This window comes from Neltuma alba, unplaced genomic scaffold (assembly GCF_004799145.2).
Source record: "Neltuma alba isolate B1F8T4 unplaced genomic scaffold, ASM479914v2 tig00011618_pilon, whole genome shotgun sequence".
Classification (NCBI taxonomy): Eukaryota; Viridiplantae; Streptophyta; class Magnoliopsida; order Fabales; family Fabaceae; genus Neltuma; species Neltuma alba.
The window spans coordinates 243,073-257,167 of record NW_021636269.1 but is presented as its reverse complement, the minus strand read 5'-3'; the positions used below and the strand labels follow the sequence as shown (position 1 = coordinate 257,167).

At 34.5% G+C, this 14,095-nt stretch overlaps 3 protein-coding genes across 5 annotated transcripts; 1 reads left to right on the top strand and 2 right to left on the bottom strand.

Annotated features, from left to right (window-relative positions):
- Positions 1–342: 342 nt before the first annotated feature.
- Positions 343–1,886, top strand: LOC114715910 (homeobox protein knotted-1-like 1). Its single transcript, XM_028900824.1, has 3 exons — positions 343–498; positions 785–898; positions 1,565–1,886. Exons 1-3 carry the CDS (start codon positions 343–345, stop codon positions 1,724–1,726), a joined length of 432 nt encoding a protein of 143 aa, XP_028756657.1. The 3' UTR covers positions 1,727–1,886.
- Positions 1,887–6,911: 5,025 nt separating this feature from the next.
- Positions 6,912–8,002, bottom strand: LOC114715900 (mitogen-activated protein kinase kinase 9-like). Its single transcript, XM_028900814.1, has one exon. It carries the CDS (start codon positions 7,905–7,907, stop codon positions 6,969–6,971), a length of 939 nt encoding a protein of 312 aa, XP_028756647.1. The 5' UTR covers positions 7,908–8,002; the 3' UTR covers positions 6,912–6,968.
- Positions 8,003–11,071: 3,069 nt separating this feature from the next.
- On the bottom strand, positions 11,072–13,735 carry LOC114715896 (pentatricopeptide repeat-containing protein At1g05600-like). 3 transcript variants are annotated; one of them, XM_028900806.1, is made up of 2 exons: positions 13,608–13,735; positions 11,072–12,754 (listed from the first exon to the last, which is right to left on the bottom strand). In XM_028900806.1, the coding sequence occupies exon 2, from the start codon at positions 12,747–12,749 to the stop codon at positions 11,241–11,243; it is 1,509 nt and encodes a 502-aa protein (XP_028756639.1). In that variant the 5' UTR covers positions 12,750–12,754; positions 13,608–13,735; the 3' UTR covers positions 11,072–11,240. The 3 variants fall into 3 exon arrangements, with proteins under 3 accessions (XP_028756639.1, XP_028756640.1, XP_028756641.1); XM_028900807.1 differs by having other exon boundaries at positions 11,072–13,037; positions 13,608–13,695; XM_028900808.1 differs by having other exon boundaries at positions 11,072–13,007; positions 13,608–13,622.
- Between the last annotated feature and the right edge of the window lie 360 nt (positions 13,736–14,095).

Sequence of the window (14,095 nt, the reverse complement as noted above, 5' to 3'; positions counted from 1 at the left end):
TATCAATATATATGAACACGTTTGCATGTAAGGGTCGTTTCATTCAATTGGTTTCTCCAAAAAGAGAGAGCATCTCATGTGAATGACCTCATCTTCTACCTCAACAGTTCAGACTCCAGAGTGTACAACACACACACACACCACACACAATCTCAATTATTTATTTTATTATTTCTATATATTATTATCAGCGTATATGGGAGGGACAGAATCAGTATCACTGATTTATCTGCCATATATCGCAAAGCTAGGTTGAAGGCACTGTATCTTCCGCTCATCATCAGAAATATATAATTCAGATCTCAGAGAGAGAGAGAGGGGGAGGGGCAGTAAGTTAGTAATATGAGTGGTGAGAAAAGAGAAGAATATTCGACATCTGAGAAAGAGGAGAAGGAAGAAGAAGATATTGAAGAGAAAGATCATGAGATGCTCAAGAGCAGAATCTCTAACCATCCTCTTTATGACCTTCTCGTTCAGCAACACCTCAACTGTTTGAAGGTATTAATTATATTCTTAATCTCTTTTCATACTCTAAGCTACCCTCTTCTCTCACTAAAATCACACAAAAACCCAAACCAGTTCCAGATTTGATGTGATGCATGCTTCACAAAACCATTTCATTGTCGATCTCTTACTTAGAAATCCCTACTTGTGCATATAAAGGGGGGTCTTAAGTTTCTTTTCTCCTGAACCGTGTTTGAAACTTAAAGCTATATAGAAATCTTGAACTGGTTTACCTGAACCATAGTGTATGAATGGTGGAGTTTGTGTTTGCGTTGTTCAGGTGGGTGAGGTTTCCAACTTTGAAAAAGTGAAGAAGAAGAAAGAGAGGAATAAGAAAGCATCAATGAAGCAAAACTTGGGCATGCTTAGTCATTCAGAGCTCGATCACTTCATGGTAAATGTTTAATTAATGCTTTTGAATCTTAATGTACTGAAAAAAGCAACTGTTCATTAAATTAATCATAAGAATTAAACAGAAGCCTAGCTAGCTTACATGTTTGAAGACTGTGTCTGACTCTGATGTTAAGTCATTTAATTCTCTTCTGCATCGTGAATGCACAAGGGTTTTTACTCTGTGAGAGTGATATGCTTAGTTTCCTGGAAATATAATTGTGATATTTATACTTTGAAAGGCGCTAAGCTAGGTTATATGCCTAGGGTTAGTAGCTTGTGTTGTGCAGATACCATCACTGTCTCTCATCAGTGAGAATCGACATTATATTTCTTTTCCTTTTTGTTTCTACCAAAAAAATAACACTATTATATATGCTTTATTTTCCAATATTATATATTATGAAGGGACTTTAATTTATTAATTTCATGTGTAGCTCCAGTTGAAAAGAAAATTAACATTATTGTTACTTCAATGATATCAATAATCCGTTAATAACTTATAATACTTATATAATGCTTTCCATCCATGATATGTATTTCCTTTTTATAGTGTATCAATATTTTTTTAAATTAGCATACCATTATGATTACTTAGGTCATGTGAAGATTAATTTAGGGCCAAATTAACAAGAAGTTTAACCTAAGGTTTTTTGGTATGGAATAATAGGAAGCATATTGTGTGGCGCTAGGGAAGCTGAAAGAAGCAATGGAGGAGCCTCAAACAGAGTCACTGGCTTTCATCAACAACATGCATTCTCAACTCAGAGACCTTGCTGGATTAACCCTCTCTCCTTCTTCCTCTTCCTCTAACCTCCAAACACATCCTTGATTTATAGCATCTAAATCCCCTGAACGTGTATGTAGCTACCTATATATCTTTCTGCAACCATATATGTGAGTCTCACACTAGAGCCTCTCTATATATCTCTCCAGTTGAACAAGTATTTAGGCCATGTTTGGGGGTCCCTTTTAGCCTTAGGGGTCCCAAAATGGACATCCAAACACGTACTTAACCTATTCGATGTCCTCAGCTCCCTCTCATTGAACTTTAATTTAGAGCTGTGTAGTCATTTATATTGATCTTCTTCTGCTTTAAGTCATCCCACACCTTCTATCTCTATTGCTGATTAATCACTCCATGGCTATACAATTATACTTTATTGTTGTCCTCTTCTTCACCTCATCACTTTAATATTATCTAGTTCCTTTTTTCTCAGTTAATTTCTGGTTCCTAATTATTAATTATCAATGCATTATCTCATATATATATATGTATCAGTATTAATAATCAATGTGTTATCTCAGCACACGTTCACATCTCCTCCAGTTTTCAGAAATTTCCATTTAATAGTATATACGGGTGTGCCTGTTATTAATTAATTACTTCTCTAATCATATGTATAGGTCCCGTTCAATATGAGTTTCACCAGCTTTCCCATAATTAATTACTTCTCTAATCATATGTATAGGTCCCGTTCAATATGAGTTTCACCAGCTTTCCCATGTTTTGATATACTTACAGTTATACAGTTTTTGAAAGAGTAACAATCCATAGTCTATACAATATTAAGGCATTGGTCTTTGTGGGAGGAGCTTTGACTGTTTAAGCACAAGGTTTTAAGTTTCAATCTATATAATAATAAATAAAAGGTAAAATAATTCATTTATATTAAAATATAATAACGTGACTTATAAATAGGAACAATAAAAATATTCTCTCTATAACAAAAAAGAAACTCTCTCCCTCTCTGTCTTGTAAATAGCAATAGAGCAGTATATCAACTGAATTAAATTTGGATGTAATTTTTTAACGTATCTATATATTATCATGTTCTTTGGGGGGAAAAAATCAGCGTAAAAAACTAATTATGTGATGGATAGAAAATCATATTTCTGGGCAACAATTTACAATTAAACTGACACATTGAGATTAAATATCGTAACACACAATTTTGGTTAAGTATGTGTAATTCAGAAGACAGGCTTTGAATGCCATCGAGGGTAATGAATCCCAGTTATTGTTCTATCGGACTTCGCATGAGAAATGGCCCACAGCATGATTATTTGGGCTCGCTGCTGGTCCAATATGATCAATTTGGGCTTATCGACGAACCCAAAGCAAATATAAAAACTATGAAAATTCAATCAAATTACTGTTATTTTTTCCTTTTTATTTATTATAATTTAAATTTAGAGACATACAAGTGTTGTCTTTGTTTAATAATTGAAAATTCAAATTAAGTATAGCAATGTTAAAATACCACCATAAATTGAATAAGTCACAACCAGCCAAGCTCGATATTATATAAAGAAATTTTTTTGGCATAATAGCAACGTGCATAGGAGAACAAGTTAATATTAGTTCTATATATAAAATTTATTTCACATATTTATCAATTTTTTTCAAATGAACCCTATTGATATTTTTTAATAATAATGGAAGAAATTAAGAAAAATACTTATGGGTTTTTTTAAAAAAATCATATTAACTAATTTAATTAACTTTTTAATCTTCTTAAATTAGTTAATTAGGTTATATGTTAAGGACCGGAAAAGTATAATTTATTAACTTATATAATATCCCCAAACAATAATGTTTATTGTTTACACGTTTAATTAGGAATCATTAGATTGTAATTTAATATGTTATACAAATATAGTTTTTTTAAAAAAAATAAATAAAAGTCCTTATCTTATTCCTAAATGAAAACTGAGTTTAGAGATCCACTTGGCACATGTCAGTCACGTTACTCTCAGCCCTTGGCTGCTCTTGTGTTTGGCACCTTGTATAGTGCGTTTTGGGGGACCCACCACCTCCCCTGCCCAACGCTGCCTCATGCTGGGCCGAAGCTTCGGATTGATATTCATGTTAAAACATAGTTCTTATTTTATTGCATAAAATTAACATACAAAATATTATTAATTATATTTTTATTTTTAGTTAACACTAATATTTTATTTAAAACATAAGTTATTTGTCATTTTGCAGATTGCTTCCCTATAAAACTTGGAATTGAGTTAGTTTGGTTTATAACAATAATTAGAAAAATATGTGTTAATTATATTCAACCAAAACTTATTAGTACTTTCTAATATCCGAGGATCATGTTTGTATTTAATTTTATTTCTAGGCCAATAAATATCATTTTCTCTCAAGAAATTAGGGCTGCTCATATTATTATACGGATACTATATATAAGCAATGATTAAACACGCCATTCATGGAATAAAAAGAAAAAAATAAGTGGAAATTCATTCATAAAAATTCGGCCAATATGAATAGATATAACTAACTTAACTTACTTCCTTAATCTCTTTAAATAGTCAACTGGGTCTTATAATTAGGATCGGAGGTAGTATTAAGATATATTCATTATACACATTCATAAAGAAAATATAAATGAAAGGAGGAGTTTGCACGTTGGACGTATACGTTGATGCTGATACACGGAGGTGGCAAAATGATTAGGACATGTTTGGCTATATTTATTATGTGCACTTCCCTTTGCCCGTTTCCTAGACGATTCCCTAAACAATATTCTATCATATTCCTGATCACGTGGGACCTCCATACCCCCACTTATTTATTTATTTATTTATTTTCTGTGTCAAATCGAAAATACATTCTAGCCAAAATCACCGAATTTATACCAATGAACTAGTCATAATTTTATATGCGTTAAGTTTAAAACAAACTGTATTATATATAATTTATAAATCATATATCTTATTTTAAATTTAATTTATAATAGGGATAATTAATATATAAGTCCTTATAGTTTCAACTGGTTTTTAATCAGGTTCCTATCATTTTTTTTCTTTTTATCAGATCCTTATACTTTCATATATTTTTAATCAAGTCCTTATATATTTTTTTTCTTTTTATCAGGTCCTTATTGTTTTACTTTGTTTTTAATTAGGTCCTTCTAGTTTCTATTCTTTATTTTATAAATAATAACATTTTACAAATAATAATTATTGTAACAATCTTATGTTAATATTCTTAAATTTTTAGTTAAACAAATATATTATTTATTTTCAATTCAAATTTATAATTATAAAATTCAAATATAATAATAATTTATCTAAAATTAAAATATGATTATAATAATTTATATTTAAGCATAATTATTATTCTGATTATTATTAATTACTAAATGATATATATTAACTATTTGTCCAATTATATAATATTAATTTAAAAATGAAATTAATTTTAAGAATAAAGTAAGGGATAATTAATATATAAGTCCTTATAGTTTCAACTGGTTTTTTATCAGGTCCCTATCATTTTTTTCTTTTTATCAGATCCTTATACTTTCATATATTTTAATCAAGTCCTTATATTTTTTTCTTTTATATCAATCCTTATTGTTTACTTTTGTTTTTAATTAGGTCCTTCTAGTTTCTATTCTATTTTACAAATAAAACATTTTACAAATAATAAATTTTTGTAACAATCTTATGTTAATTTTATTTTAGTTTAATTTTTAGTAAACAAAATATTATTATTTTCAATTGTAACAATTATGTTAATAAATTTAGTTAAACAAATATATTATTTATTTTCAATTCAAATTTTATAATTATAAAATTCAAATTATAATAATAAATTTATCTAAAATTAAAATATGATTATAAATAATTTATATTTAAGCATAATTATTATTCTGATTATTTATAATTACTAAATGATTATATTAACTATTTTGTCCAATTATATAATTATTAATTTAAAAATGAAATTAATTTTAAAGAATAAAGTTAATAAATAATTTTCAAAACTACAAAGCACCTAATTAAAAAATAAGTGAAACTATAAGGACCTGATAAAAAAAAAAAAAATAGAAGGACCTAATTAAAAACACACAAAAGTAAAAGGATCTAATAAAAAGAAAAAATTTTATAAGGACCTAATTAAAAATCAAATGAAACTATAAGGACTTGAAGATTAATTATCCCATTTAAATATTACATATGCCCAATCGGGTCTGGAACCCGCCGGTAGAAGCGGGAAAAGACCCACGTAACGTTACACCCAAGGCTCCGCGTATCAGCTGCATGCCCGTTATAATTCCCGCCATATGTAACCGGGTTGAACCGTTCCAGAGTTCATGTACGCACATATACCAACGATTGAATTACACGCGTCCAACGCCGAGATGTTGACGGGGCTTCTATTTGTACTACGCTTGGCGGGTCCATCCGTCGGAGCATGTCTATCTCTCGCAATACCCGCCGGAAAGTCACCGGATCGCAACTGCAATATGGACGACCTTCAGAGCGTGTACAGCAAAAGTTCGCTTGTTTGTGGCCAACCTTGTGTTAGGAGTGAGGTCTGCGGCGGAGGAGAAGACGGTGGAGAGGAAGCGGCGGGGATGGGGAAGCAAAGGGACGGCTCCGGCAGCCTAATGCCAATTAATGTTGCGGGTGGTGACATTGCCGTGCAACGTCAGCCATTTGTGAAGACACGATGAGGTGAGGCGAAGGGAGTACGGGCAGAGTGATTTTACGGGCAGAGTGATTTTGAGGGATTTTTTTCTTTGCTAGTTAAATTTAAATTAAGAAGCTTTCATTTCTATTCTTTTAGATTAGAGATTCGTTTTCTAGAATCATGAATTTAAAATATATTTATTAGTAAAAATGTTAACTTATTAAAGGTAGATAAAGCCAAAGAATTTAGTTAATTTAGTGTTAACTTATCCAATTGATTTTTTAGTCATTGAACTAGCAATCTCATTCTTATTTAAGGGTTCATGTTATTAACTCCCTGATTCAAAACTAATAATCAAATTAACTTCAGTGAAAAGATATATTCGCTTCCAACTTTACTCGCAATTTCATAATAGCACCGAACAAACTAAACTTGTTGAAACATGAATCTCCAAAGTCGTATAACTAATTAAAAAAACTTGAAATAATCTTTGCATCTTAACAGAATTTACAATGAGAATGATTATGAAAATTGCATGTGGGAGGGCTTATCCACCAACTTAGCAAAAGGAAAAAAGAAAAAGGACCTAATCCTGCTGACCCCAACGATGATGAATATATGCGGGCCGGATTTCGGGTTATGGTTGACATAGAAATGGGTGGGTCAAAAGCTGAGATGCTGTCCACCTCTCGTTTGATTCCTTCTTCAAGCAACACTGCACGAAGCTCTGAAACTCGTCGGACGCACTCTCTGGCAAGGTAGGTGGATCGCCAAAACAAATGGCACACATCAAGGTGGCCCAATCGGGTCTCTGACCTGCCGGAAGAAACGGAAAATGACCCACATAGAGTTCAAACAACGTGAGACCCAAGCTCCATATATCAGCCGCATACCCGTTATAATTCCCTCCATATCTATCCGGGTCGAACCTTTCCGGGCTCATGTACGCGCATGTACCGACGTATGAAGTGCACGCGTCCAACGTCCGGCACATGACCTTGCTGACTCCGAAGTCACTGATCTTCACTTCCATATTCTGATTCACTAGAAGATTCGATGGTTTGATATCGCGGTGGATGACGTTGTTCGCGTGGAGATAGCTCAGCCCATTGAGAACTTGACGCGCCACCGCCGCGAGTTGGGATTCAGAGAAGGTGCCGTTTTTCTTTAGCAGAGTGTCCAGCGTCCCCGAGTCCATGTACTCTAGCAAAATCGCAACATCGCCGGACGGCTTCTCGAAGAAACCGTGGAATTGTACTACATAAGGCGAGTCCGTCCGTCGGAGGATGTCCATCTCTCGCCGGACCTGGCGGCAGGTAATCGGGTCGGAGCCGCTGGGGACGTCCTTCAGAGCGTAGATAGCAGAAGTTCGCTTGTGGCGAACCTTGTAGACCGTACCACCATTTCCATGGCCAAGAACTTCAAGCTTTTCGATGTCGTTAGGAGTGATATCTGCAGCAGAGGAGAAGACGGTGGAAGAGGAAGCGGTGGGCAAGGGGAAGAGACGGCGACGATCGGAGGGCTCCGGCAGCACTAGGCAAAGGTTGAGTTGGCGGCGTTGACGAACGACGGCCATTTCTGAAGAAAGTGTAAGATGAAACGAAGGATCCGTTTGTGTGCATATATGTATATATGAACGAGCGAGTGGGAGGAGAGAGTGCGTTTGAGGGGCCAGGTAAATAATGCAAAGTAAAAAATTTAAAAAATTTATTTTCACAATAAATAAAGAAATGCAGGATTGGATTGCGGAGAGGGACAGATGATACTAGCTAGATGGAAGTTTAACCAAAAATAAAAAGAAGATACAGATGGAAGACGACGGCCATGAAAATGAGTGAGAGAGGAAGGAGGGAGGATATGAGAGTGGGGTCCACTGTCCCACAGAGGCTGCCAAAATATTAACGGTGTGCGTGGGGAGGACATATTAAAGTGGGATTTAAAAAAAAAAAAATTGCATGGGACTAAAATAAATTATGTCTATTTTCAGTAATACAACTTATATGATACATAATTTTTTTTAAAATTTTACTATCGACGTGTAGCTAATATATAATTTTAATGCTAATAATCCTGTACATTCTATAATTGAACATCATGATGTGATTAATTTTTTTAAATTTTTTTGTATCAATTATTATTTTCTGTCCTTAATACAACAACTAAATAATTAATTTAAAGATATTAAAAAAATTAGTTAAGTTAGTTATTTGTTACAAATATTTATTTACCTTCATAAACTACTTTTTTTGAACATGTATGTTGAAGAAGGTAAAATTTTTTTACAATCAATAAAAATATTATAAAAAAAAAAGAGAAAATAGGTTGAGGTAGCATCATCTATTTGCTTGAGATATTGTTTCCTAATGCTAAAAACAAAAGGAGTTGTATTGTCATATAAAAATCCAAAATCACTGGGACCAAGTTGATTGTATACAATTCCTCGATGCAGTTAACAAACAGTTATTTAATCTTTTCAGGATAGGCTTCGTTGTTTTATGCATAATTAAAAATTAAAAATAGCTTGATTTTTACTCACGTTTTTGTGGCTAACATTATAGTAGCATGTGCCTCCAAAAAATAAAATTAAACAAAAAAACTATTTTTTGAACTGCTAAAAAAGTTTCGTAAGCGTGCGTGGCCTATAATGATTGTAGTCGAAAAAACGAGAAATTCTAAGAAAAAGTTAAAAAAAGTTAGGGTTAACATCACGTCCGGAATTTGGATGTGACTGAAATAGCAGCCTTCTTCTTTTTTACACACATATATACTCCTTTTATTTTTAATATAAGGCCTATTTAACTAATTTGATTAGATTAAAGAAGTTAGGTAAGTTAGTTAATTATAAGAAATGTGATACGTTTTCCTAAAATACCATGATCATATTTTTTAATACCCCATCTTTCTCTTCTACTTCATTATAGTCGAGGGAGTATTCATAGGAGTAATTTAGAGAAAATTGATAAATATGAGAAATGAGTCTTATATTTAGGATCAAAACCAACTCAACAATTAAATTCTATATTAAGCACCGGAGGAGTATATATATACTTTTTCATTTCTCAATATAAGACTTTTATATTAGTGTGTATAAATATTTTATATTTACGAGGGAGGAGAGTAAAATATAACGAAGTTTTACATGAACAAGGAAACTAATAGCCCTCAAATTCCATTCACTGTAATAGTGCATGGATTTGAAATTAAAAGCAGCCAGCAAGCCGCAGTTTACTGCCAAATATAATGAGCTAAATTGCAAGGAGGAGCCAAGTGGATATATATGTGTGTGTGTGATGAAATCACGATTTTGACCCTACACGTGTAATCTAAAACTGTCGGTGCTTGTTTGTTCAATTGAAAAAAAGGTGTAAAATACTTTAACTGGCGTAATAAAATTTCTTCTCATGCTCATGTTTTCACAGTTTAGTGTCAAATTTAGAAAGATTACAAAAATATATATATTTGACTCAATTATAGTTGTAGGAATTTCACATTTATTTTCCGAAAACTTACCACGACTATATAGTAATTAGCAAATTATCTTCTATCTATTAACTTAGGAAAATTCTTACAAGGAGTTATATAAAAGCTGGTTTTCTTGTTTTTCCTCCCATTTTCTTTGAATTAACATCAAAGACACGTGGATTAACACCCACAATTGGAAAAGATTATTTACAGAAATTTAAAATAAGCATTAAGCAAGAAAGTGAAGCGAAGTATCATCTAGGTTGTATTTGTCCAGACGTCACAATTATCTACGCACTTTGGACAGAAAATTGATGAAGATTAAGATATTACAGAACATCTAATTTCAGACTGAGCAAAATGAAATGTTACATAAAATATTTAACGATTTTTTTTTCCTTTTTCCCCTCAGTAATAGTATATTCCACTCAAGTCCCTACCATTAAATAAGTAAGGCCAATATCATCATACAAACAAACATAAAAACAACACAACCCAAAAGCATGAGCAAAATAAACATATCGCCCAACAGGAACAATAAAATAAATAATATTATTAATTAATGGATAGGAAACTAGTGGATTTTGTAGGGTGGGAAGTAGCTATGAGAAGGACTTGCAAACAGAACTCTGATAGCCAATTGAAATACATAATTCAGATTAGTGTGGGGGATTAGTTGGCATAATAATTGAGTATTATATCACACCGTGCGCGCAATGCATTGTTTATGGATTTTGGAGACTTCTGGTCCCCAGAAATGAAGTTGCCCCAACCTGTACAAAAAATGACACTAGTGCTTTCAAGCTTGGAGGGTAATCACAGATGATGATGGCAACTGGTAGGGCATGGAAACCAGGAGGGCACATGACTAAGCTTATGCAATATAAAATTTAGTAACAATACTCTTGAAATATTGATCAATTCCCCAGTCCCTTGACACTGACAGATAAAATATTTATTCCCTGGACACCTAAACTGGCCTCTTTGTTAATGAATTGCCAACCATTTTAAAACAAGGGAGAATTACCATGAAGCCTCAAGGAAAGAATTTAATTACTAAGAAATCCCAATGACAAGTGACCAGTATGTACCTGTCGTAATTTGCTACCCTAAAATTTGTCATTGCATGCTCTTCAAATTGTTAGTGGACTTTACAGTAATTAAATCCTTTCCTTGGGACTTGATTGTAATTCTCTATTTAAATGATACATTAGTTAACATAAGGACTAGTTCAGTTAGAATTTGAATCAAGAGGAGCAGAAATGAGAACAAAAATGGTTAGAACCAACTTCAAAATTGGTTTGCCTGTGAGGCATCAAAATAAAAATCCTGTCAAAATTTAGATCTCATGACATCCTGCGACTGGGGTAAACCGGTAAACTTAATATTACAAGAGTGCAATACATTCTGAATGCTAATAGGCTAGTAAATAAAGAAGCAAGAAGAATCATACCCTACATAGGCGATGTAATGTTTCAGTGGACACTTTCATCTTCTCTGAATCACAAAACAAACACACCAATAGATTCCAGACACTAATTTCTGGCAGCTTACCTTGGCTTATCATCTCCTCCAACCACATTACAGCTTCATACTGGCTTCCCACAGAGCAAAGACCACCAATGAGTGAATTGTAAGTATAAGCACAAGGCCAATATGACTTGATCGACATCTGCTCCAAAAGTTGACTCGCTTCGATATATCTTCTCTCACGACACAGTGTTTCCAGTACAATGGTGTAAGATTCGTTGTCAACTTTGCAACCTGACTTCTTGGATATCTTATTTAGATACTCAAGGGCCAGCATTGATTGACCTTCATTACATAGGCTTTTCAACACAACATTGTACACGCTGGCAGATGGTAGGCAATTGGCTTTCACCATGTCCTCTTCTATGACCTTCATTGCTTCATCTACATAAGTTTCTTTACACAAGGCTTCCACTTTTGCCTCAAAAATAGGAGGTGTTGGTCTATAGCCTCTATCTTGCATTTCCGCTATGACTTTATCAGCCTCAACAATCTTACCATCTTTATATAGATCAATAGACATAGCACTGTAGGTGGCCAAACTTGGTATGGTTCCTTTGAAAAGCGCTTCATGAATCATGCACTTCATGCCTTCTATATCCTCACCGTCATTGCACCGAGTAAGATCGAGCCGGTGACAACAACGCTTCGGAGCTTTTAGTCCTTTTCTCAAAATCTTACCAAGAATTTCTGTGGCTTCTTCAATTTGACCATTATCACATAAAGCATCTAAAAGAATTCTGTATATCACAATATCCTCACTACTGCCTTTCTGTGAGATTCTCCAGAACATTGAATATAATAAATGCTTACCCTCATGCAGCCTCCCATCTTGGCACAATCCTTTCATTAAGATTGCATAACTGTCTCTATCTGGGTAGCAACCTTGATAGTCCATCTCTTGGAATATATGCAGTGCAAGATCGGATCGATTCTTCTTGCAAAGAACTTCCATAAGCAGGTTCAAGGACTGAACACGAGACTTCACTTGCCAACCATAAGAGCTCTCCCTAAAAAGATGGTAAGCAGCTTCAAGCCTGTTCTCTTTCACCAATATCTTCAGCAGGGTATTGAAAGATTCCGTCCAGTTAATACAGTTAAACCGAGGAATGCTATGATACAAAGAGATAGCCTCATCTACCATTCTAGCTTCAGCATATGTCTTAATAGCTGATACAAAGACTGAATCTTTACATTCACATGAGTCCCTCCTCATCTGCTCTATTACGTCCTTCATCTCTGTGATTCGCCCTGATTTCCCAAGGATGCTAATCATAGTGGCATATGCTGGACCATTGTGGTGGTACTTGGGGTACCTTGATTGGGCTTCTCTGAAAATTTGGAGAGCCTTTAATGGGTTTTTTTGCAATTGCAAAATCTGGGAGAGGTAGGTGGGTGTCAATACTCTGGGCCACCTTATACTCATGGCACCTGAATACGCAGCAGCGAAAATTTGACGGGAGCAGGATCCATCCAAAACTTTTATGCCATATCCATCCTAACAATATCTCAACCACTTCTACTACCAGTTATTTTACTCATGACTCCTTCAAGTACTCCCCCCAACCCAAAATTCACATAGTAACCTATTTTTTCCATGAGTCACATAGTACCGTACAAAAATACAAACAAATTGAACTATAGCTCTTCAATGCAATTCCAAGTATTGGCAGCCACCATAAATCTATGCATTAACAATTTCAACTGGTAAAACCTAATGAAAAACACACATCTAATCAGATAATAGATATCATCTATTGATAAAAACAAGACTTTTTTTTATGCCTAATGAAGAGCTAGCACAGTAAGTTTCATCATTAAGTGATTCATGGAAGAATAGGTCGGATGCATGAAGTTCATACCTTAGGTGATCTTTCATCATAGTCAGTTTTTATGGGATCATTTAACCCAATGTTTCAAGAGATAGAAATCCCCCTCATAGGCAGCACAAGTAATCCTCTTAGGCATTTATCCTCAGTTCATAACAATATGAAAGTGAATAACAAAACGGAGACGTGACGAAAGCCACTCATCCTCATAACCAAAGCCATCAACTGGATTGATAACATCATAACAGGCAAAAGAGTATGACATCTAAATTAACTAATGCCAGAAGCTCATCACAAAATCAAGAACGACTGAACATACTTATTCCTTATCTGAGTAAATTTAACACAAAACCCATGACGGCGACCCCTTGATTTGTCCAAAAATCTACTTGATGGATCTTTAACAAGTTCTATGGCAATATTCAGAGGTAAGGAAAAGAGACAACGGAGCTCACATGGGTCGAAGTCTCGAGGACGACTAGACGAGGCACACAAAGATGATGGCGGAGGCGACGATCGACTACGGTGGTTCAAGTGGCAGCGGCTGCTGCTGGAGGAGCAGTGGCGGCAACGACGACTGGAGGAAGAAAACAACGCGCGAAGGAGCGGCTGAGGGACAAAATAGGGCGAAGGGTAAAATTAGGATATTGGAAAAATGATCTGGTAATTTAGTCAGGATATGATAAATTATCTCTCTCCCCTCCAAAATTTTGGAGGGGAGAAGAAAAGAATCCCCTCCGAAAAGAACCCAACCAAACACTGCTGCTCTGTGGCCGGAAGCCTCACCATTCTAGCCTTCCATTCACACAATAGGAGGAAGAGAAGCGAATTTCTAGTCAATCCCTTGAATCTCCATATTCAGTGACCATGAAGTTTCGGTACGCTGTGGTGTGTTCTTCGAACCAGAACCGAAGCATGGAAGCTCACTCCCTCCTCAAAAGGC